Consider the following 22,181-nt stretch of genomic DNA (forward strand, 5'->3'; position numbering starts at 1 on the left):
TATGGTTCCTGGGTGAATCCTTTCATGATTCATAAGATATCCCAAGGAAGTCACTTCTCACACCATACATTTATATGGTTGTTGCCCAGCGTGGATCCTTTTATGAGAATTAAATTGTCCTGAGTAAAGTTCTTCCCGCGGTCCAGGCATTTATATCATTTCTTCCCTGTATGGATTCTCTGATGGTGAGTCAGAGTTATTCGCACTAAAGTCATTTTCACACTATGCATTTATGTTTCTCCCATATCAATCTTATTTTTTCTTGACTTTTCTGCTTGGTTGTTCCTGGCTGCTTGAGGGAGTTGATTGGGTTTCAAGAGGTTGCACAACCTAAAAAAACCAAACAGAAATTGATCCTCTGGGCTGTTTGTCCACCTAGCTAGCTATAATGTGGATACTGCTGACTGTGATGGTTGGTTTCATATACCGCAAAGAATATACAAAGGAAACTAGAAGGATTGTAGTTAATAAGAATTTATTAATAAAATTCAAAGACTTGCAAAATTGAAGATTTTTCTTCCTTGAAATGCCTCCAGAATCACCACCTTGAACTGGACCAGGAAGCAAACTGGCAACCAATGTAGCTTGCAGAGTAGAGGTATAGCTAGCATATGCCATTCTAGGAGTTCACATAACTGCCACATCCCTGCCTTTTGTATCAAACTCTTCAAGGGCAGCCCCATTTAGAGCACATTACAGTATTTCACCTGGGAGCTGTCCAAGGCATGAGACTAAGCAGAGCCTGCTAATCCAAGAATGGGCAAACTAACACACGAGACTGCAATTTTTAGCTTCTCATTTACTTATCCTTTTTTCCCCACCTTCCATGGTTGACAGATTATCATATACAGCCCTAACTTCCTTTGATTGCAGACCTAGTGTTCAAGCCCTACAGAGGTAACTACCTTTCAGAGATTTCCCATACATACAGAAAGTGTAAGATGAATGAGACAATGATACATTTTAGTGATTAGCCCATTCTCTCGTACATTTCTATGGCAACTCATCTGTATGGGTCATCCTATGACAAGTAAAGTCACAGATCCATCTTCAGTTATTTCCACATTTGAACACTTAATTTTTTTCTCCTATATGGATGGTAAATAAGATTCCATGTCAAACAGTTGCCTTATCAGTGAGATAGGCAGCATATAAATTTCATAAATATAAATAAATTTAATAAGTAAAACCAAAATCTTTGCCTTTTACATGCATTAATAAGCTTCTGCCATGACTGCATCTTTTGATAATGATTGTTTCTTGTCATAAAAGGATGTACAAACTATATAACTGGAATGATCTTAGTTTGAAATAATCATTAAGAGCATTAGAGTGGTGATGGTGCAGTGGTTAGAGTGCAGTACTGCAGGCTACTTCTGCTGACTACTGATTGCCAGCAGTTTGACAGTTCAAGTCCCACTGACTCAAGGGTTGACTCAGCCTTCCACCTTTCTGAGGTCAGTAAAATGAGTACCCAGATAGTTGGGGGCAATATGCTGACTCTAAACCGCTTAGAGAGGGCTGTAAAAACACTGTGAAGCTGTGTATGTCTTAAGTGCTATTGCTATTAAGATCATAAGATCATTCCAGTTTTATATGGTTTCTCCTCTGTACATCCTTTTATGACAAGCAGCCAACTATACTCAGTGAAGCAGTTACATATTGCACACATTTATATGATGGTAAGATCTGTGTTGTGAACTTCCAAAGAGATGCTGTTTCCCATATCTGCAAACAGGTATAGAAAATGTATGATGAGCAAGACAGTGGTGTACTGACTTACTCATTATCTCATATATTTCTTCGGAAACTCCCTTGTATCTGTTATCGTATGACAGATAAGGCCACTACTTTATCTTCATCATATATGAGCCATGGTGGCAGTGGTTAGAATGCAATGTTGCAGGCTAACTGCATTCTCACCTCCAGTTCGATCCTGAAGGTTCAAGATTGTTGGTGGCAATATGTTGACTCTGTAATATGTTGACACTTAGAGAGGGCTGCAATGCTATATATAGTAGTATATAAGTCTATGTACTATTCAGCTTTTCACACACGAGTGCTAATAGCATTTCTCCTGTGAAGATATTTGGATGGTAAATTAATTAATTCCATTAATTTAGACAGATTTTCCTATAAGCAGCTTTTCATAAGAAGTGCACTACACTCAATGAAGCTTGTTTGACATTCCATGAATTATCATTTTTCTCCTTTGTGGATCTCTTTATGACAAGTAAAGGACCCATACACATTAAAGCCTTTTTCACACAATGCATTTATATGGTTTATCTCATATGGATCCTTTGGTGACAGTACTGTCTCTGTTGTTGATAAAGCTCTTTCTACACTACATTTATATCATCTCACATCTGTGTGGATCATGTCCTTTCTTAGTAAAGCTCTTTTCACATTCCAAGCATTTATATGGACAATCCCCAGTGTGGATCCTTTGGTGGCGGGTAAGGTCTTTGTTGAGAAAAAATATTTTTTTTCACACTCCCTGCATTCATATGATCTCTTCCCAGAGTGGATCCTTTGGTGACGAGTAAAATCTCTGTTGTCAATAAGACTATCCCAACACTCCATACATCTGTATGTTCCCTCTCTTGTGTAGATCCTTTCCGGGCTCCGGGCCCGAGTAGGCAGCCTTCCGCCACGGCCACAGCCTGGGCGCAGTTGTCCACCCCGCACTCCCTCAGCCAGCCCGACAGCTCCGAGGGCAGCAGGTCCAGCATCTCGGCTTTGCTGCTCCGCTCGGGCCACAGGCACCTCCGGCACAGCCGGCTGCAAAGCGCCCGAGGTCCCTCGGGGAGGCGGCTCAAGCTGTCTCTTCCCTCGCCTGACTCCCCGCCGCCGTTCCCCGCCTGAAGAGCAGCGGGGGCTGCTGCTGCTGCTTTCGCCCTCGGAGACCCCTGAGCCTCCATTCGGTCTCCGGCTTCCCTTCAAGGCCGCCTTCAGTCACGGCCCACCCCTCCCCGCCCCACTCTTTTCCCGGATTCCAGATGGAAAGAAGGCGGGCTCCGTTTCCTCAGAGCTTTAGCGCCTCAGCAGGACAGCTACAAATCGTTCCCGCCAAAACTTCCCTCGCCCTCCCGGCCTTTTATAGAGCCCGGTCAGATAGCGCAATTTCCTAGAGAGGCAAAAAAACAAAAACAAAAAACTCGCTGCACGCGACCCTGCTTTCCTGCCCTGGGCGAGTCCCTCCCCCCTACAATCGACCGCTTCTCCTGGGCAGCGAGCACCGATAGGGACCTTCTGCGCGTGCTCCGTTCATTTTCGACCGTTGAGAGCCGTTGGAACTCGGTATTCGGGAACAGTCGGGGGGACGGGGCGAATGCGGGAGTGTGTGGAGAAGGAGAGTGAGGGGGATGGTGGGCACGACCGGTGGGGGTGGAGGGGCTGGAATGAAGAAAGCGGCCTTGGTTGGAAATTGGTTTAATTGCAGCTCCTCTACGTCTGGGATTTCATTTGTCTCAGAATTCCCTTGAAAATGGGGATGCGTTTTTGGGACAGTTGGAAGGTATGTGTACCTGATAGAGGGCTCTGCTAATGTGAGAGATGGAAAGAGAAGAGCAGGCATCCAGCCAGAAGATTTATTCATTTACTATTAAACAAGACAGTTTGTGATGATTTGGGTTAAATATATCAAAGATATTTGCAATAATGGTGAATAGAATAGAAACAGAATAGAATACAGATAGAATAGAATAGGAATAGAATAGAAATACAATATTGCAAGGGACTTTGGAGGTCTTATAGTCCAACCCCCTGCTTAAGCAGGAAACCCTACACCACTTCAGACAAATGGTCATCCAATCTCTTCTTAAAAACTTCCAGTGTTTGGAGCATTTACAACTTCTGGAGGCAAATTGCTCCACTGATTAATTGTTCTGTCAGGAAATTTCTCTTTAGTTCTAGGTTGCTTCTCTCCTTGATTAGTTTCCAGCTTCAGCTTCCAGCTTCTTCTCCTGCCCTCAGGTGCTTTGGAGAGTAACTTGACTCCCTCTTCTTTGTGGCACGCCTCCCCTTCAGCCCTCAAGTTCAAACACAACTCTGATGCAGCCCTCCTTGAATTCGAGTTTGACACCCCTGAGAAAAAGGAATTGTCGTGTTGAATCCCCAGTCTGTGCAATTTGAACTTTATGGAGCTGGCAGGTTAGAGGCTTTTTAGGGCGCATTCAGTGATTGCATGGGGGAAGCCTTGCTGGAATGCAAAAAAGGTACACGTGATGGATGTGAGCTACCCTTATTCCTAGAGATATTTCCCTTCACTTCCAATCTGTATTCCTGACTATTTTTCTGATCAAGTGCCAAGGATAGAGGAAGTACCTGAATCCTTTTGAGAAATCATGGAACAAATGTATTTATATAATTTATACAAACCAAATGTCTCTGCTGGTTTCATGCAACAAAAAGTCTCCTCCTGTGTCTGAATCCTTTAATGATGAAAAAGTTGATTGTTTTGAATTAACCTCATTTCATGGAGTTCCAGTTAGTCCTCAATTTTGACCACAAAGTCTGAAGGAAAGCCTCCGGAATCCGGTGGAGGGTGAAAATGCCCCTCCCTCTGTGGTGCAGGAGGCCGACTAGGCCACACCCACCATGGCCACACCCACCAAGCAACTGGGCAGAGAACCTGTTGCTGAAATTTTTGAAGCCCACCCCTGCTAGAATCTGAATTTTGATCACATGACCAAGGAGATGCTACAATAGTCGGGTGAAAACTGGTCAGAAGCCACTATTTTCAGTGCCGTTGTTAAAATTACTAAATGAACTTGAAAGTCAAGGACTATCCATATATACTTTTTCTCATGCGCATCTTTATGAGCACACTACAGGTAATCCTCACCTTACAACAGTTCATTTAGCGACTGTTCAAAGTAACAATGGCACTGAAAAATGTAACATGACCGTTTCTCACAGTTACAATCATTGCAACATCCCCATGATCATGTGATCAAAATTCAGACACTTGGTAACTGGTTCATATCTATGACTCTTGCTGTGTCCCGGGGTCATGTGATCCCCTTTTGCGGCCTTCTGACAAGCAAAGCCAATGGGGAAGCCAGATTCACTTAGCAACCATGCTAATAACTTTATCGACTGCAATGATTCACTTAACAACTGTGGCAAGACAGGTCGTAAAATGGGGCAAAACTCACTTAACAAATGTCTCAACAGCAGAAATTTTGGGCTCAATTGTGGTTATAAGTTGAGGACCACCTGTATTTTCAATGAAGCTTATTTCACATTCCATGAATTTATAATTTCCTCCTGCGTGGATGTCTTCATGACAAATAAAGGTCCCGTAGTCATTAAAAAGGTTTTTTCATCCTCACTGCATGTATAAGGATTCACTCCTGTGTGGATCCTTTGGTAGTGACTAAGATCTTTGTTGTCCATAAAGCTGTCTTCATATACCATACATTTATATGGTCCCTCCCCCATGTGGATCCTTTTATGAGAATTCAGTTTTCCTTTCTGAGTAAAGCTCTTTCCACACTCCAGGCATTTATATGGTCTGTCTCCTGAATGGATACTTTTATGAGAAATAAGTTTTCCTTTCTCAGTAAAGCTCTTTCCGCACTCCAGGCATTTAAACGGCTTATCCCCTATGTGAATCATTTGGTGACGAATAAGATCTTTGTTGCCAAAAAAGCTCTTTCCACACTCTAGACATTTATATGGTCTGTTTCCTGTGTGGATCCTTTGATGGGAAGTTAGCTCTCTATTCTCAATGAATCTTTTTCCACACTCCATGCAACCATATGGTTTTTCACCAGTGTGGATCCTCTGATGACGGTTCAGATAAGAGTTTCTACTGAAGCCCTTTCCACACACTGTGCACTTATAAGGTTTCTCTCCTGTGTGGACCCTTTCATGACAAGTAAGATGTTCTTTCTGAGTGAAGCTCTTTTCACACTCTGTGCATTTGTATGGTCTTTCACCTGTGTGGATCCTTTTATGAGAATTAAGTCGTCCTTCCTCAGCAAAGCTCTTTCCACATTCTCTGCATTTATATGGTCTCTCCCCTGTATGGATTCGTTCATGGCGAGTTAGATGTCCTTTCTGAGTAAATCCTTTTCCACATGACATGCACTTGTAGGGAGTCTCTATAGGGTGGATTATTTCATGATGGATAAAGTTGTCAGTAAAGCTTTTTTCACACTCCATGCACCTATATTGACTCCGCTCTGTATTGATCCTTTCACGGCAAATAATATCTCTGTTCTCAATAAACCTCTTTCCACACTCTACGCATTTATATAGTCTCTCGCCTGTGTGGATCCTTCTATGAGAACTAAGTTGTCCTTTTTGCGCAAAGCTCTTTCCGCATTCTGTGCATGTATATGGTTTCTCTCCCGTGTGGATCCTTCTGTGATGAGTAAGGTGTCCTTTCTGACTGAACTGCTTTCCGCACTCCATGCATTTATGTGGTTTATCACCGGTGTGGACCCTCTGATGGCGATTGAGATTACTCTTGCTACTGAAGCTCTTTCCACACCTCACGCAGAGTTTTATCTTTCTGCCCAAAATGAAATCCCTCCCAAATTTTACAAAGGTATGTGCTTTGTGTTTCCCATAGAGTTTTGTATGTAAAGCAAGAGAGAAGAACTGATCGACATATTTTCCATACTGTTTGGTAACATACTCTTTTCCTGTGCTCTGGCTTCTGCCACATTCCTCTAAGTCAAATTCACTTTGCTCTCTTTTGCCATCTTTCCCTTTCCTCTTCCCTGGTTGGGTGAGGAAGTCATGGATTTCAATAGGGAGAGAAATGAAGGAGATCTCCTCTCCATCTTCTGAGGGGCTTCTCACTTGCATTTGTAGGCCCCTTTCATGGCCAAACATCATTTCTTCCAGTTCATGCTTTACTGTTTGCACTTGCATTAGCCCTGGCTGCTTATCATTCTCATTCTCCAGCCCATCGCCTGAAGAAAAGAAAATAGAAATTCCTATTAGAATTTAGATGTCAAGCAGCAGAGAAATCAGGAGTTCCAGGCAGTTCAAATGGGTATAAAGATTTATTGCAAACTTAAACTGTCTACAAGAATCTGAATGACTAATGGCTAAAGCAACTGATGGTAGGTCGAAGGAATTCTAGGTGGGCTTAAAGGGACTCATGACTGATGACACGTTTAATCCCTCCCTTGGGCTCAGCTTGGTCCTCTGCTGCATTACAACTGTTAAGGATAGGCAGTGCCGTGTGTTTGGCTTGGAGACCTTAGGTGCAAGTTGTTGTCTAGGAATTTTAATGGAATTCAAGAAATTTTTAGTTGGGAGTCTGATTTGTTATTCTGCCCAAGCATTTCCATGGAGCATCTAAGGCTCTCCCCAAAGCTATGGTCAGTGTTTCTGCCAAGGCCTTGGCTGTGACGAGAACCTTTGGACAAAATTGCCCCTAAATTGTCTCTGCCCCTGAATTGTGATCCAGCAGGGTCCTGGCAGTTGAAAGGAATCGAGGAGAAATGGATAGAGTTCTTTCCTGCAGTAGCTCTTCCATGGATATTTGCTAACTACAAAACACGTGTCACCTTGATTGTTTTCTTAAGATTAGAAAAGGTTTTAAAGATGTGCTACTATTCAGATGGTGGCCAGGTAGAGTCCTCACCGCCTTAAGCAAATGAGTGAAGGTATCTTCACTGTTTACCTTCCCACTGAAAACACCTTTCCCAATGAATGGACCCAGAGCAAAGAGGATCCTTACCCAGAGTAGCCATATTCTTAGAAACCTCCAGCATGACTTCCCGGCATAAATCCTTCTGGCCAGAATCCAGCAGTGCCCACTCCTCCTCTGTGAAATCCACAGCCACTTCCTCAAAGGGAGCAGTACTCTAGAAAGAGAGACAACATCTTCATTAGTAGACAATCCCAGGAAACACTTGTATGTTTCAGGCACAAACCAGAAAAAAGAGCTTTGCAAGAGACCAAATGGACATTTTGTGGCAAAGCAGACTTGAGTCTTCTTCTCCCCATAATTCTTGTGTCTTTGAAATTCCCAAGCAATCTAGGCTTAAGTGCATCTAAGTAATAGAATAACAACATTGCTCTGACTCAGGAGCCTCTTCCTGGTCCAGAATAATTCAGCAAGGAAATTGGGGAGACAGTATCCTTGGCCTCACCTGTCTGGTTCAGCAAATTGCTTAGAAAATAGGATAGGGGCCGTAACGCATTTCTAAATGGATGTGTGTTGGCATATTTTTGAAGTTTTAATCCAGCCTGCATTGTTTCACTTCATGGTTTTTATTGTTTAACTTCATTTGAAAAGTGTTTTGCAAAACATTAAGATGAAACTCTTCCAACACATAAAATACATTTCCTAATATAGAATAACAGAGTTGCAAGGTGGTCTTCTAGTCCAGTCCTCTGCTCAAGCAGGACATACTATACAGTTCCAGACAAGTGGCAATCCAGTCTCTTCAAAAGCCTCCAGTGATAAAGCATCCACAACTTCTGAAGGCAAGTTGTTCCACTGGTTAATTGAATTGTCCTCAATGCTAGAAGATTTCTCCTTAATTTCCAGGTTGCTTCTCTCCATGATTAGTTTCCATCCATCGTTTCTTCCCTTCCCTTCAGATGATTGGAGAATAGGTTGATCCCCTCATCTGTGTACAAGCCCCTCAAATATTGGAACACTGCTATGATGTCACCCCTAGATCTTCTTTTCACTAGATTAAACATACCCAATTCCTGCAATGTTATCTTTTTGGTTGCTGCCCCCTAATCATCTTTTGCTCTTTTCTGCACTCTTTCCTGAGTCCAAACATCTTTTTTTTATGATATATTATTACCTTACCTTTTATTTTACTATATTATTATTGTGAATAGTCCTTTGTTTGCATTCATAGAACCACCTTAAAAAATGAATGAATGTGACTCAGTGGGCCATGCTGGGGAGACACCAGGTTCCAATGCACACAGACTCAGCATTTGGTTGTAAGAGGAGCTCATGAATGGAAGGAATTTAAAACCTCTCATAAGAAACCCACACTTACCTGGCAAGGTGGCCCCAATTGGATCCTTCTGAAAAGAAGCTCTTTAGAAGGACTGGATCGATCTCCTGTTCGCTGGAGCTCTGCTGAGATCTCCCCAATGAATGGCTCCTGCAACTAAAAGAACAGCCCGATTTATGATCCACTTTCAAATGACTGTAATCGTGTTCACTTGGCTTACATTTTTCCTCTCCACTTGTACTTCCCCAACCCGAGTCAGAGAACTTGAGAACTAAAACATCTTTTAAATTATGACTATCCAGTGTATGACTTGTCCCCATCCTGCAAAGTTATTCCCACATACTATTACACCATCCCAACAGGTGTTGTTTGGGTGTATTTTCTCTGCAATTATGTGCAAGGAAGAGAGACAAGAGGCATAGAAGAGGATGAAAGTGCCTCACCTGCCGCCTCTTTCTGGGCAGCTGTGGGGCTGAGCAGGCAGCCTTAGGTGAGGGGAATCCTGACTTTAGGAAACATTTATTAGCCCTTCCAGGTAGACCAGACAAGCCCCACAATCAGAGTTGGTATTCAGTAGGTTCTGACCAGTTCTGGACAACCGGGAGTGGAAATTTTGAGTAGTTCGGAGAACCGGCAAATCCCACCTCTGACTGGCCCCACCCCATCTATTTTCTGCCTCCCAAGTCCCAGCTAATCGGCTGGGTCTCCTTTGGTCGCCCTGCATAGAACGGAGCTGGAAAGCATGTTAGTGGCGTGGGGAGGGAATGGGATTTTGCAGTATCCTTCCCCTGCCACGCCCACCAAGTCACACCCACACAACTGGTAGTAAAAAAAATTGAATCCTACCACTGCCCGTAATGCATATTAACTCTATCTTTAGTGTAAGACCACATTAATAAAATATTTTTAGATATTCTCCTTGTACTCCCTGGAAAAGTAGGGAGGGTTTTAAATGACATGTTCTCCTCACCCGCCCCGATGGGGGAATTGAGATATCTTTTGCATTATGGCTGTCCAGTCCACGACAAAGTATGAGGGAAAATAGAACGCGGGAATAAGGTCCCACAATGTTACTCCCACATTCTATTTACTATTTATATCCCAACACGTGTTTGGATGTCTTTTCTCTGCGATTATGTGCATGGAAGAGAAACGAGGCGTAGAAGAGGATGAAAGTGCCTCACCTGCCGCCCCTTTCCGGGCTCCGGGGAGTCTGAGGGGCCGAGGAGGCAGCCTTCGGCCAGGGCCACCGCCTGGGCGCAGCTCTCCACCCCGCACTCCCTCAGCCAGCCCGACAGCTCCGGGGGCAGCAGGGCCAGCAGCTGCTCCAGCACCACTAGGTCCAGCATCTCGGCTTTGCTGCTCCGCTCGGGCCGCAGCCACCCCCGGCACAGCCGGTGCAGGCGGCTGCAAAGCGCCCGGGGCCCCTCGGCCTCCCGGGAGCCGCAGCTGCGGAAGCGCCAGCGCTCAGCCTCGGAGCTGCGGGGACCCTCGGGGAGGCCGCTCCCCGCCTGTAGGGGAGACTCCCGGGCCTCCATTCGGTCTCCGGCTTCAGGGCAGCCCTGACGGGAGAAAACGGCGGACCCTCCCCTAGCCAATCGCCCCGCCCTTTTCCCGGTTTGGGGGGTAGAACCAGGGGCGGTTCCGCTCCCTCAGGGCTTCCGAGGCGGGGAAGAGCAGCTGCAACTCGCTCCCTCCACAGGTTCCCCCTGCCCTCCCAGACACTGGGTCAGAGACGGCTGCATCCTAGAAGGACAAAGCCCTACCAGGCGACTCCTGTCTAGAGCGTCTCCTAATGCAACTAGCGTCTGCTCGGCCTGGAAATGGTTCTCTGCGCATGCCCTGTTCTAGGTTGACGCTTAAAGGACGCCCGTGTTCAGTTGCTGCGAAAGTATTTAGTGGGGAGCGGGAGGGGATGCGAGTAGGGACAAGCGCTAGAAGGGAGGGATTGATGTAGATCGAATGAAACCTGGCTTGGCTGCCGCTTCTGGGCACTTGGGATTTCTTCCCCACCCCCCCACAATCCTCTTGGAAATGTGGGTGCATTGCTGGGACCCGTGGAAAAAATTAGGGGGAGAGGGAAGAGACTTGAGGGTGCTGCAAATGGGAAGAATCCTGTGACAGACATCTTAGCAGTAAATTTATTTATAATTAAATAAATATATAAGCAGTACATGGTTTGGAGGTTCCTTCAGGTTATTTTATTTCTCCTGTTGTCTGTATTCCTGTGGCGATCCTCAATGGCTCCCCCCTTTTTTTCTAGTGTACAATCTGCTCCGGACCTTTTTAGTTGTTGTTTCTGTCCTGTTGGAAGTCTACGCTTTTTATTCATCTTTTTGGCTTGAGGTTTCCTGGCTGATTAGATTCTTTAAAAAGTTGATGTGGTTTCAAGGGGCTGCACTATCTTAAAAATATCCAGAAATTGACCTCCTGAAGTTGGTGTTTCTCCCCCTAGTTTAGGCCTGTCAAACTGGCAGCCCTCAGGCTGGATACATCACATGTAGGCCATGCTCACTCCAGCTCTGCAGAGGAAAAATAAAAAATAAATGTGGTATGTCACGATGGAACCCGTGACGTGACCGAGTTTGACACCCGTGCCCTAGGGTGGACTCAAAATTATCCGGCTCTGTATCATTGACCATGACAACAGGGTCAGGTAGTGAAAAAAAGAATACAGAGAAGGAGACAGCAAGAAAATCACATGCCATAAGAGTTTATTAATAAGGTTCCAAGAATATAAAGTTTCTACCCCAAACTCTGTTGGTGAAGAATAATTGTGTTGGCAACTGCTCAAAAGGAGGTGGTCTTTCTGGGGCTCATCTCACTCCTTCAACTTCTCTTGGTCAGAAGATAACGAAAGGACAAGATTTCTTTAGCTAAAGAAGAAAGCGAAGAAACACGAACACTATTTTGTGGGAATTAACATCGGCAGATTGAAATCCTTTCTAGATTTGGTAAACGTATGCAATTTCAGATACATGCTCGGTCTCACAAGACAAGATAGAAAGACACTGACTAGAGAACAAATGAAAATTTATGACGCCTTCTAAAGAGTAAAAGAATAGAAGTGGAAATGCAAGAACTACTAGTGGACAAAGGCAGTCATAGAATGGATTCTACGTAGTAAAAAGCGTTCACAAAAGAGAGACAAGACATAGTCACAACATCAGCAACTATTACAGACCCAAATAGCAAAGCAAATCTCAAGACCATTATTGGTTTGGAAACATGCGGAACAGACCTTCATCCTGCAGTGGACAGACAATGACTAGAATGATGATAAATATTCCATTTCTGTTTTATAGGTTTTTTTTCCAGTCAATTAAGAGGGAAGTCAAGGAAGCTATTAGTCCTCCAGTTGGAAAAGCTGGTGAGATGGTGATGGGCAACAGGGAGGAAACTAAAGGGCTTAATTCCTATTTTGCATCCCTCTTTCTACAGGGAGAAGAAAAAGGCAGGTCAAAGTAGGAAAAAGAACACCTGGCTATTCTGAATGAATTCCAGTATTTGGGACCAGAAAGGTTGTTCTGAAGCTCCTTCCGTGGATTTATATCATTTCTTCTATGGGCATTCTTTTATGAGAATTATGGTGTCCTTCCCAAGGAAAGCTTTTTCTACACACCCTACATTTACATGATTTCTCTCCTGTGTGGATCCTCTAATGGTGAGTTAGATAAGAGTTTCTACTGGAGGCCTTCCACTTTGTCCATTTGGAAGGTTTCCTCCCAGCACGGACCCTTTCATGACGAGTAAGCTGTTCTTACCCAGTAAAAATATTTCCACCCTCCATTAATATGGAATTTTTGTGTGGATTCTTTCACGAGTAAATGTTTTGTAATTGTTAAAGCTTTCTCCACACTACATGTATTTATATAGTCCCATCTCCATGTGGATCATTTTATGGGAGTTAAGTGCCCCTATTTGAGCAAAGCTTCTTCCACACTCTGTGCAGTTATATGGTCTCTCCCCTGTATGGATTCTTTCATGATTAATAAGAGCACTATTCTGACTGAATTGCTTTCCACACTTCATGCACCTGTATGGTCTCTCCCCAGTGTGGATTCTTTCATGACGAGTAAGATCTCTGTTCCAGTTAAAGCTTTTTCCACACTCAAAGCATTTATAAGGTTTCTCTACTGAGTGGGTCCTTCTGTGAGAATAAAGATGTCCTGTCCGAGCAAAGCTTTTTCCACACACTGTGCATTTAAATGGTTTATCCCCCGTGTGTATTGTTTCATGACCAGTAAGACATCCTTTCCGAGCAAAACTCTTTCCACACGCCAAGCATTTATATGGTCTCTCCCCTGTGTGGATCCTTTTATGAGAATTAAGATGTGCTGTTTGAGCAAAGCTTTTTCCACACTCCGTGCATTTATATGGTCTCTCCCCAGTGTGGATCCTTTCGTGATGTATTAGACCTCTACTCCAATTAAAGCTTTTCCCACATACTAAGCATTTGTATGGCCTCTCCCCCGTGTGCATTCTTTTATGAGCATTAAGTTGTACTGTTTGAGCAAAGCTTTTTCCACACTCTGTGCACTTATATGGTTTCTCTCCTGTGTGGATCCTTTGATGACCAGTAAGACATCCTTTCTGAGCAAAAGTCTTTCCGCACACCAAACATTTATATGGTCTCTCCCCAGTGTGGATCCTTTCATGACGAATAAGATCTTTGCTCCAGTTAAAGCTTTTTCCACACTCCAAGCATTTATGTGGTCTTTCCCCTGTGTGTATCCTTTGGTGGAAAGTAAGGTGCCAATTGTCAATAAAGCTCTTTCCACACTCCATGCATTTATATGGTCTCTCGCCAGTGTGGATCTTTTTATGAGAATTAAGTTTTCCTTTCTGAGTGAAGCTCTTTCCACACTCCAGGCATTTATATGGTTTGTCCGCTGTGTGGATCCTTTGATGTCGAGTAAGATCACTGTTCTCAAAAAAGCTCTTTCCACATTCCAGGCAATTATATAGACAAAAGCTTTTTTCATATTCTGGACATTTACACAGCCTCTCATCTATGTGGATCCTCTGGGTGCAATTAAGATTACTCGTGCTAATGAAGCTCTTTCCACACTTCATGCATAGATTCATCTTTTTGCTTAGACTGAAATCCCTCTCATATTTTGAAAATTGGTCCAGTTTCCAATGCTGTATGTTAGGTGACGTAAAAGAGAAGGAATGACTCTTTGCAGATAGTGCTTTTTGCAATAACTCTGGTTGGTTTTCATTCTCATGCCCCAGATCATCACAATCACCATCGCCTGCTTAGAAAAAAAGAAAACATAAATTCTCATTAGAATTTACAAGGATGGAGAAGGGTGTGTGTGTCTCCCTAATGAAAAATATGCCCATTTGAGCATCAGGTTTGGCACCAGCTATGTGTCAAGCTAGGAGAGGGTGGGTGCAAATTGTTATCCAGGTGACTCTAATGGTATCCAAGGGATTTTTCAGCCGAGAACCAGATTAAGATTTTGCTATTAATAGGTCAATCTGCCCAGGCATTTCCATGGAGCATCTAAGGCAGTGATAGTCAATCTGGTCCCTACTGCCCACTAGTGGGCGTTCCAGCTTTCATGGTGGGCGGTAGACGGGTTTTGTCCCCTACTTTATAAATCACCATTACTGTGGAACTGGTAAGCAGTTAGAGAAAACTTTACTACTAACAGAGGTACAAGTGGGCGGTAGGTATAAAAAGGTTGACTATCCCTGATCTAAGGCCTTTCACAAAGCTATGGTGGGCATTTCTGCCAAGGCCTTAGTTGTGTTCTAGAAGAGTGACTGTGATGACAACTTTGGACAAAATTGCCCATGAAGTACCTTGGCTGATTTATGATCCGGGAGGGCCCTGGTGGTTAAAGGGAACCAAAGGGAACTGTACGGTGCCGTTTGCGGCAGAGGCTCCTTCACTGGATATTAGTTACACACTAAACATTCCAAGTCTGATTTTTGTGAGATTAAGAAAGGTTTTACAGGTGGTGGCCAGGAAGAGTTCTGACCACTTTATGCAATTTAGTGCAGGTATCTTCTCCATTTATCTCCGAATGAAAACACCTTTTCCAATGATTGGAACCCAGAGCAAAGAGGATCCTTACCTAGAGCAGCCATATTCATAGCAACTTCCAGCATGACTTCCCTGCACAAGGCCTTTTGGTTAGCATCCAGCAGTGCCCACTCCTCCTCTGTGAAGTCCACAGCCACCTCCTCAAAAGGATCAGACTCCTAGGAAGACAAAAGAAATCTTCCCCATAAGACAGTCCTCTCTAATGTTTTCTTTCTTCGTTCCAAAAGGGAAAAGGGAGCTTTGCCAGAGATCAAATGGACATTTTCTTATAGGACAGGCATAGGCTCTGCTGGGCCACATGGTCTTTAAGGGTGGGAAGCTGCTGTTGGAAACATGGCTGAAATGCATCCAAGTTGTAGACTGGCACTCCTTGGGGACCCCCCACGCCCGGTGTGGAATAATTCACCAAGAAGGTTTTGGGCAGAGGTGTCCCATGGCCTCATCTTCCTGGTTCAGCAAAATACAAATGTGTTAGAAAACAGGAAATACGTACTAACAATTTTTTACCTGGCCTATTTCATTTTATTTGTAAATGACCCTGGAAATATCAAATCACTTGACTGACCATTAAAATTTGTCAGCTTTGAATTAGGGGTTTTTATATGAGAAATTTATCCTTCTGGTAATTTATTTTTAAGTGGATATATTGGGCTATTTTCTGAAACCGTTTTTGGTACAATTGGTATTTTTCATTTCATGGCTTTTATTTTTTAACCGCTTTTCCAAAGTCTTTAGAAAAATATTAAGAAAGATTAAAATCTTCTAATATTACCTTTCCTAATACAAGATTCTTGTGAATTCTGCCAGAACAACTTTGAAGGTTGAATAAGTGAGACTCACTGGGTCATTCTGTGGGGACATCAGGTTCAAATTCACACAGACTCAGCATTTGGTTTTCAAAGTAGCTCATGAACGAAAGGGGTTGAAACTTCCCACAAGAAACTCACGCTTACCTGACAAGGTGTCCCCAGTTGGATCCTCCTGAAAAGAATCTCTTCAGAATCATTGGATGGATCTCCTCTTCCCTGGAGCTCTGCTGAGATCCCCCCAATGAATGGATCCTGCAATTGAAAGAAATGGCTTATGATCCACTTTCAAATGACCATTTAACCATTTTAGTTTGCTTGCCTTACATTTCCCCCCTCCAATTGTACTTTTCCAACTGAAGTCAAAATGAGAGAACTTGAGAAGTCCTGCTCTGGGGTTGCCGTTATTTCTGGATAAATGCCTGTCACTGTTGTGAGTTGCTTCTTTTTTATTTCCTATTTTCCTTCTGATCAGGAGATGCTTCTTTATCTTCTCCCCTTTATTTGACGATTTTGGCCTTTCCTTTTTTGTGAATGTATTTATACCTATTCTACGAGGGCTATCCACAAAATAGATTACTGTTTTCATCTGTAGCAAGAAGGGGCGGAGCTAGCGCGGCCATCTTTGGTCTGTGCTTGCGCCGCTCAGTCTGCATCTAGTCGTGCTAGTGGGAGGTTCGTATCATTGCCCGTTATTTCACAGCAAATGTTTGAAATGTGTGCTGCAATTGAAAATCCCACGAGTTGTGAGGTACGATCAGTGATAAGGTTTTTGTTGGCAACAAACCATAAACCGATTGAAATTTCCATCCTCGTAAGAAAAGCAATTCAGAACAAGCGTAGAGGAAAGTTAAGCTCAAAAATTTTGTTTTTGCATGACAATGCCCGACCACACACACAGCAAATCGCACTCGAGGTCCTGAATGCTTTCAAGTGGGAGATTTTTCCTCATCTGCCCTACAGCCCCAATCTTGCACCAGGTGGCTAAATTTTATGACAATGGAATTACAAAGCTTGTTCACCGCTATGATAAGTGCCTCAATTTGTTCGGTGAATATGTTGAAAAGTAGTATTTAAGTGTCACTTTCAAGTGTATATAATAAAAAAAAATTCCTACACTGTTTTTTTTCTATCGCAAAACGTAATCTATTTTGTGGATAGCCCTCGTATCTCATCTTTTTTCTTCTTTAGATTTCAGGCCTTTGTCTCCTGAGAGGGACAGGATCAATCTCCCCTGGGGTGGCTTCTCTATGTCTCTTGCAATGAGGAGACCAGCAACCTGGCATTTCAGGGGAAGATCCTGGAATAAATACCGAGATGGACTTGGGGGTAAAATGCACCCCCTAAAAACACTGTGACTGCCATTAAAAGGCAATTTGGATACTTCATTCTATCTCACCTCCAGTTCCCAATCAGGTTCAACTTATAAGGAGAAATATTTTAAGATAATTTTGGAAATACAGAAAGCAAAAGCTGAACTAGGGAGAATCTCTTGTTGGGACGGAATGTAACCTTTCAGCAGATTTGGCCAATAAACCACTTTTGCAAAATAATCCTGAAGGATATCCAACATGAATGAATGATATACTCTCTATATCAAAGCACTGGGATAATACAGAGTGCAATATTATTCTAAGGTGGACTGAAAGAATGATGTGCCACAAATTGGGAACAGATCAAAGTAGAATTCATGAGTAACAGTAATGAAAATCATGATAGGAACTTCCATAACCAAAAACTACCCAGAGACAGACTGTTTCCTAAACTGCTTTTTGGAATAATATTCTGTGACATGACATGATTAAAAACTGACATATTACAATTCGACATTTTTTGGTCATAAATTGCAAAACATAGGGAATATGGATCACATAGTATGCATATGTTTGTAAAATATGATGTTTAATTTTTTGCTTTCCCTCACTATTGTGGTAGAATAGGGCACATCAAAGCCTATAAAATGTTCGGTTTCATTTGTTACGTACAGCACATGGTAACATATTTTAACGTACATGACTGATTTCTAGGGCAGGGGTCACCAACCTTTTGGACCTCAGGGACCACTAAATTCATAATTTTAAATCCTGCAGACCACTAATGTGATCTGCCTAATGACCGGCTGGATGGTTGTGGCTAGGTGGTTATGTGACTGGGAGGGCGTGGCCAACTCGATGTAACTCATGTTGAGGGGCGCCTCACTGGCTTCTACTCACCCCTCCCCTCCCAGCCACTCCTCACCTGCCTGCCCGGGCTCCTTAGAGGCCCAACAGGATGCAGTTGTTAGAGCTAAAAAGCCACCATGGGAAGAGTTGGCCAAACAGCTGGCTCCGTTCAAATTGGATCTGACTGAGAAGGAGGCTCAGCAGAAGCACCTCATTGAGGACTATAAGCATAGGCTTTCCAAGCAGAGGGAAGACCTGTGGGAATGCAAGGCCAGGTACCAGCACCTGGAAGCTCGGCGGGCTGAGATGGTCAGCCAGTTCCAGGCCATGATGCAGTCCCACTGGAACAAGGCCCTCCGGCTCTTCACCATCAGTGGCGCTTCCCTCCAGCCTTCGCCCAAAGCCCCACACCAGGAGACTGAAGCAAACCCCAAGTTGGAATTTCTGCCCCCCTCTGACCCACAGAAAAAGACCCCAAAGGTAGAGACTCTCTGCGGCAACACAAACGTTCATTGCACATATCTGTAGTTTGAGGACCCCTGATTTAGTGCAATATAAAAAATGCAAATAATTTTTCAGCGGACCACCAAAATTTTCTCATGGACCATCAGTGGTCCATGGACCACCAGTTGACTGCTGTTCTAGGGTGTCTGCACACAATAGAGTCAAAAAGCTGGAGGCGGAAAAAAGGATTTTCAATGTTTTTGTCTCATAAGATCAAAAATAGGTTTTGAAATATGCAAGTTAAGCACTCTTTGATCCACCTAAACACTATTTTCATGTATTATTTCTTAACTTTTTATAATCCTGTTCATTCTTTATACAGATAGTCCTTGACTTGTCACCACATTTGAGCCCAAAATTTCTATTGCTGAAACAGTTAAGTGAGTTTTCCCCCAATTTATGACCTTTCTTTCCACAGTTGTTAAGTGAATCACTGCGGTTGTTAAGTTAATAATGTGGTTGTTTAATGAGTCTGGCTTCCCCATTGGCTTTGTTTGACAGAAGGTCACAAATGTCAATCACATAATCCAGGGATATGGCAACCATTATAAATATGGGACAAGTACCAAGCATTTGAATTCTGATCATGTGACCATGGCGATGCTGCAATGTGAAATGTGAAAAATGTAAATGTGAAAAATGGTCATAAACAGGGGTGAGATGCTATCAGTTCTGCCCAATTCTATAGAGCCGGTAGCTCTGAAGAACAGCAGACACTGAACCGGTTCTGTGTTTGTTGCTGTTTGGCCCACCTGCCTGCCCAGGCTCTTACCTGTCCTTTATTTCTTGCTTTTTAAACCTCATGTCAGCCTTCAAGATTTTTCCTTCAAGATTTTTCTCCCTTTGCTTTGCATCTTTCGGCTGTCATAAGTAACGGGGGGAGGAGGGGGGAATGGTTATGGGAAGTGAGCTGGAGGTGTTACAAACCAGAACTGTATAAGCTGGGGGGGGGGGGTACATTCTTGCTTAGGTTTCTATCCTATGCTATGCGCAGCTGCAACCCTTTATCTAACTATGTCAAGGTCAACGGACAGAAGCCTCATCACCACCTGGAGATGCTCACATGATGATATACACAACTTTTAATTGGATGAGCCAATTGAACTATTGGGGGTGGGAACGTTGCCATTACTTTGTATATGTGATTTACGCACCCATTTTCTCAGATTCAGAATTCTTTTGTTGCTACCACTTGATTTCCAGTAAAAGATATCTTTTCTCTGATTAAAGGAGTCTAAGTATTTCTTTCTTGGGTTTTGAATGGAGCACCAGCTGACACCTCAGCTGCTTTGCGCGGCACAGCTGAGATTGAAAAAAAAGGAAAAAAGAGGCTTTTCAAACATGCACCTGTGTGCAGCGCTTTTCAGCTGTCCAGGTGGCACAGCCTAAGGTTGATTGACATATGGGCGCAAAACGTAATCACTGAACCGGTAGTAATACCAGTTGAATCCCACCCCTAGTCATAAGTTACTAGTCTCAGTGCTGTTTTACTTTGAATGGTCACTAAACAAATGGTTGTAAGTCGAGGACTACCTGTCCTAATTTGCACCTGTGTGAAATACCTATGCTTCCTTGTTTCCTGCTTCTTGCCAGAAATATTATTTAGGAGAAATATAACTTCCCAACATCCAGTTTGGTTAAGAGGTCCTGTCCATGAGAAGAAGAGTTCACTTGTCTTAAGTTCAGCAATAATGATACTAACCAAAATTTCAAAGAGGACCATAAAACAGGGATGTTCCAACTTAGATATGCTTTTGTAAGTGGATGGGGTATTTGGGGAGAGCTATTGTTGGATTCAGGATTGGGGAAAGAGTCCAATCCAGTCTGGGAATCCCAACTGGGGGAACCATTTATTAGGTCTTCAAGGAGGACCACAACAATGAAGATGAGCTCTATCGTCATTACAAAGTCACATTAATAGAATATTGCAATTCTCAAAATATTTTTCCCATCCTCTCCTTTTACTTGCAGCAAAAATAGGAGGGGTTTTTATCATTTTCTCCCTACCCCTCCACCTGCAACCCAACAGGACAGACACAGACTTCAGAGGATAATTAGGACTGCAGAAAAAAACAATTACTACCCACCTGCCTTCAATTGAGGGCCTGTATACTGCATGAGTCAAAAAGAGGGCTGTGAAAATATTTACAGACCCCTCACATCCCGGACATAAACGGTTTCAACTCCTTCCCTCAAAACGACGCTATAGAGCACTGCACACCAGAACAACTAGACACAAGAACAGTTTTTTTCCCAAAGGCCATCACTCTGCTAAACAAATGATTCCCTCAACGCTGTCCAACTATTTACAAAGTGTGCACTACTATTACTGTTAATCTCACCACTCCTTATCACCCATCCCCTCCCACTTGACTGTTCCCTAGTATGATTTGATTGTTGATTGTACCCTATGACTATCATTAAGTGTTGATTCTTGATTCTTAATGAATGTACCTTTTCTTTATGTATACTGAGAGTATTTACAAATTCCTTGTGTATCCAATCACACTTGGCCAATAAAATATTCTATCTTTTAAATTATGGCTGTCCAGTCTATGACTTTTCCCCATCCTGCGAAGTTATTCCCACATACTATTTACTATTTATATCCCAACACATGTTGTTTGGATGTCTTTTCTCTGCAATTATCAGCAAGGAAGAGACACAAGAAAAGTAGAAGAGGATGAAAGTCCATCACCTGCCACTCAGGGGCCTCTCTGGTGCCGAACAGGCAGCCTTCGGTGAGGAGAATCCTGACTTTAGGAAACATTTATCAGCCCTTCCAAGTAGACCAGACAAGCCCCACAATGCATATTAGCTCTCTCTTTATTGTAAGACCACATTAATAAAATATTTTTAGATCCTCTCCTTGTACTCCCTGGAAAAGTAGGGAGGGTTTTAAATGACATGTTCTCCTCACCCGCCCCGATGGGGGAATTCAGATATCTTTTGCATTATGGCTGTCCAGTCAAATGATTGAAAGTATGAGGGAAAATAGAACGCGGGAATAAGGTCCCACAATGTTACTCCCACATACTATTTATATCCCAACACGTGTTTGGATGTCTTCTCTCTGCGATTATGTGCAAGGAAGAGAAACGAGGCGTAGAAGAGGATGAAAGTGCCTCACCTGCCGCCCCTTTCCGGGCTCCGGGGAGTCTGAGGGGCCGAGGAGGCAGCCTTCGGCCAGGGCCACCGCCTGGGCGCAGCTCTCCGCCCCGCACTCCCTCAGCCAGCCCGACAGCTCCGGGGGCAGCAGGGCCAGCAGCTGCTCCAGCACCACCAGGTCCAGCATCTCGGCTTTGCTGCTCCGCTCGGGCCGCAGCCACCCCCGGCACAGCCGGTGCAGGCGGCTGCAAAGCGCCCGGGGCCCCTCGGCCTCCCGGGAGACGCAGCTGCGGAAGCGCCAGCGCTCAGCCTCGGAGCTGCGGGGACCCTCGGGGAGGCCGCTCCCCGCCTGTAGGGGAGACCCCCGGGCCTCCATTCGGTCTCTTGCTTCAGCGCAGCTCAGACAGAGGTAAGCTGCCTCCGAGGCCGCCTTTGGTCACGACGGACCTGCCCCTTCACTCCGCCCCTTTCCCGGGTTCAGGGAGGAGAAGTAGGCGTGGCTCCGCTCCCTCAGGGCTTCTGAGGCAGAGAAAAGGAGCTGCACGTCGCTCCCTCCAACAGGTTCCCTTCTCCATCCCCCACCTCACCC

At 43.9% G+C, this 22,181-nt stretch overlaps 2 protein-coding genes and 1 long non-coding RNA gene across 6 annotated transcripts in view; 1 reads left to right on the top strand and 2 right to left on the bottom strand.

Annotated features, from left to right (window-relative positions):
- Positions 1–3,579: 3,579 nt before the first annotated feature.
- The window catches only part of LOC113425981 (uncharacterized), a 54,838-nt gene continuing 36,236 nt past the window's right edge, over positions 3,580–22,181 (bottom strand). The window contains 5 exon segments of the mRNA XM_026688294.2: positions 3,580–5,320; positions 5,323–6,932; positions 7,709–7,835; positions 8,997–9,110; positions 10,139–10,539. Coding sequence (XP_026544079.2) covers positions 5,159–5,320; positions 5,323–6,932; positions 7,709–7,835; positions 8,997–9,110; positions 10,139–10,492 — 2,367 coding nt within the window. The 5' untranslated portion in view covers positions 10,493–10,539 and the 3' untranslated portion in view covers positions 3,580–5,158.
- On the top strand, positions 10,576–12,685 carry LOC148131941 (uncharacterized). Its single transcript, XR_015747229.1, has 2 exons — positions 10,576–10,805; positions 12,396–12,685. It is a non-coding gene; the product is annotated as an uncharacterized LOC148131941 (long non-coding RNA).
- LOC148131942 (uncharacterized) lies at positions 11,652–22,083 on the bottom strand. Of its 4 annotated transcripts, none has more exons than XM_087953845.1 (4): positions 21,615–22,083; positions 15,966–16,073; positions 15,044–15,170; positions 11,652–14,212 (listed from the first exon to the last, which is right to left on the bottom strand). In XM_087953845.1, exons 1-4 carry the CDS (start codon positions 21,966–21,968, stop codon positions 12,813–12,815), a joined length of 1,989 nt encoding a protein of 662 aa, XP_087809971.1. In that variant the 5' UTR covers positions 21,969–22,083; the 3' UTR covers positions 11,652–12,812. The 4 variants fall into 4 exon arrangements, with proteins under 4 accessions (XP_087809971.1, XP_087809970.1, XP_087809973.1 ...); XM_087953844.1 differs by having other exon boundaries at positions 11,652–14,215; XM_087953847.1 differs by having other exon boundaries at positions 21,183–22,083.

Source organism: Notechis scutatus, chromosome 2, assembly GCF_049901735.1.
Source record: "Notechis scutatus isolate UNSWTSFEM ecotype Mainland chromosome 2, rNotScu1.2, whole genome shotgun sequence".
NCBI classification, from domain to species: Eukaryota; Metazoa; Chordata; class Lepidosauria; order Squamata; family Elapidae; genus Notechis; species Notechis scutatus.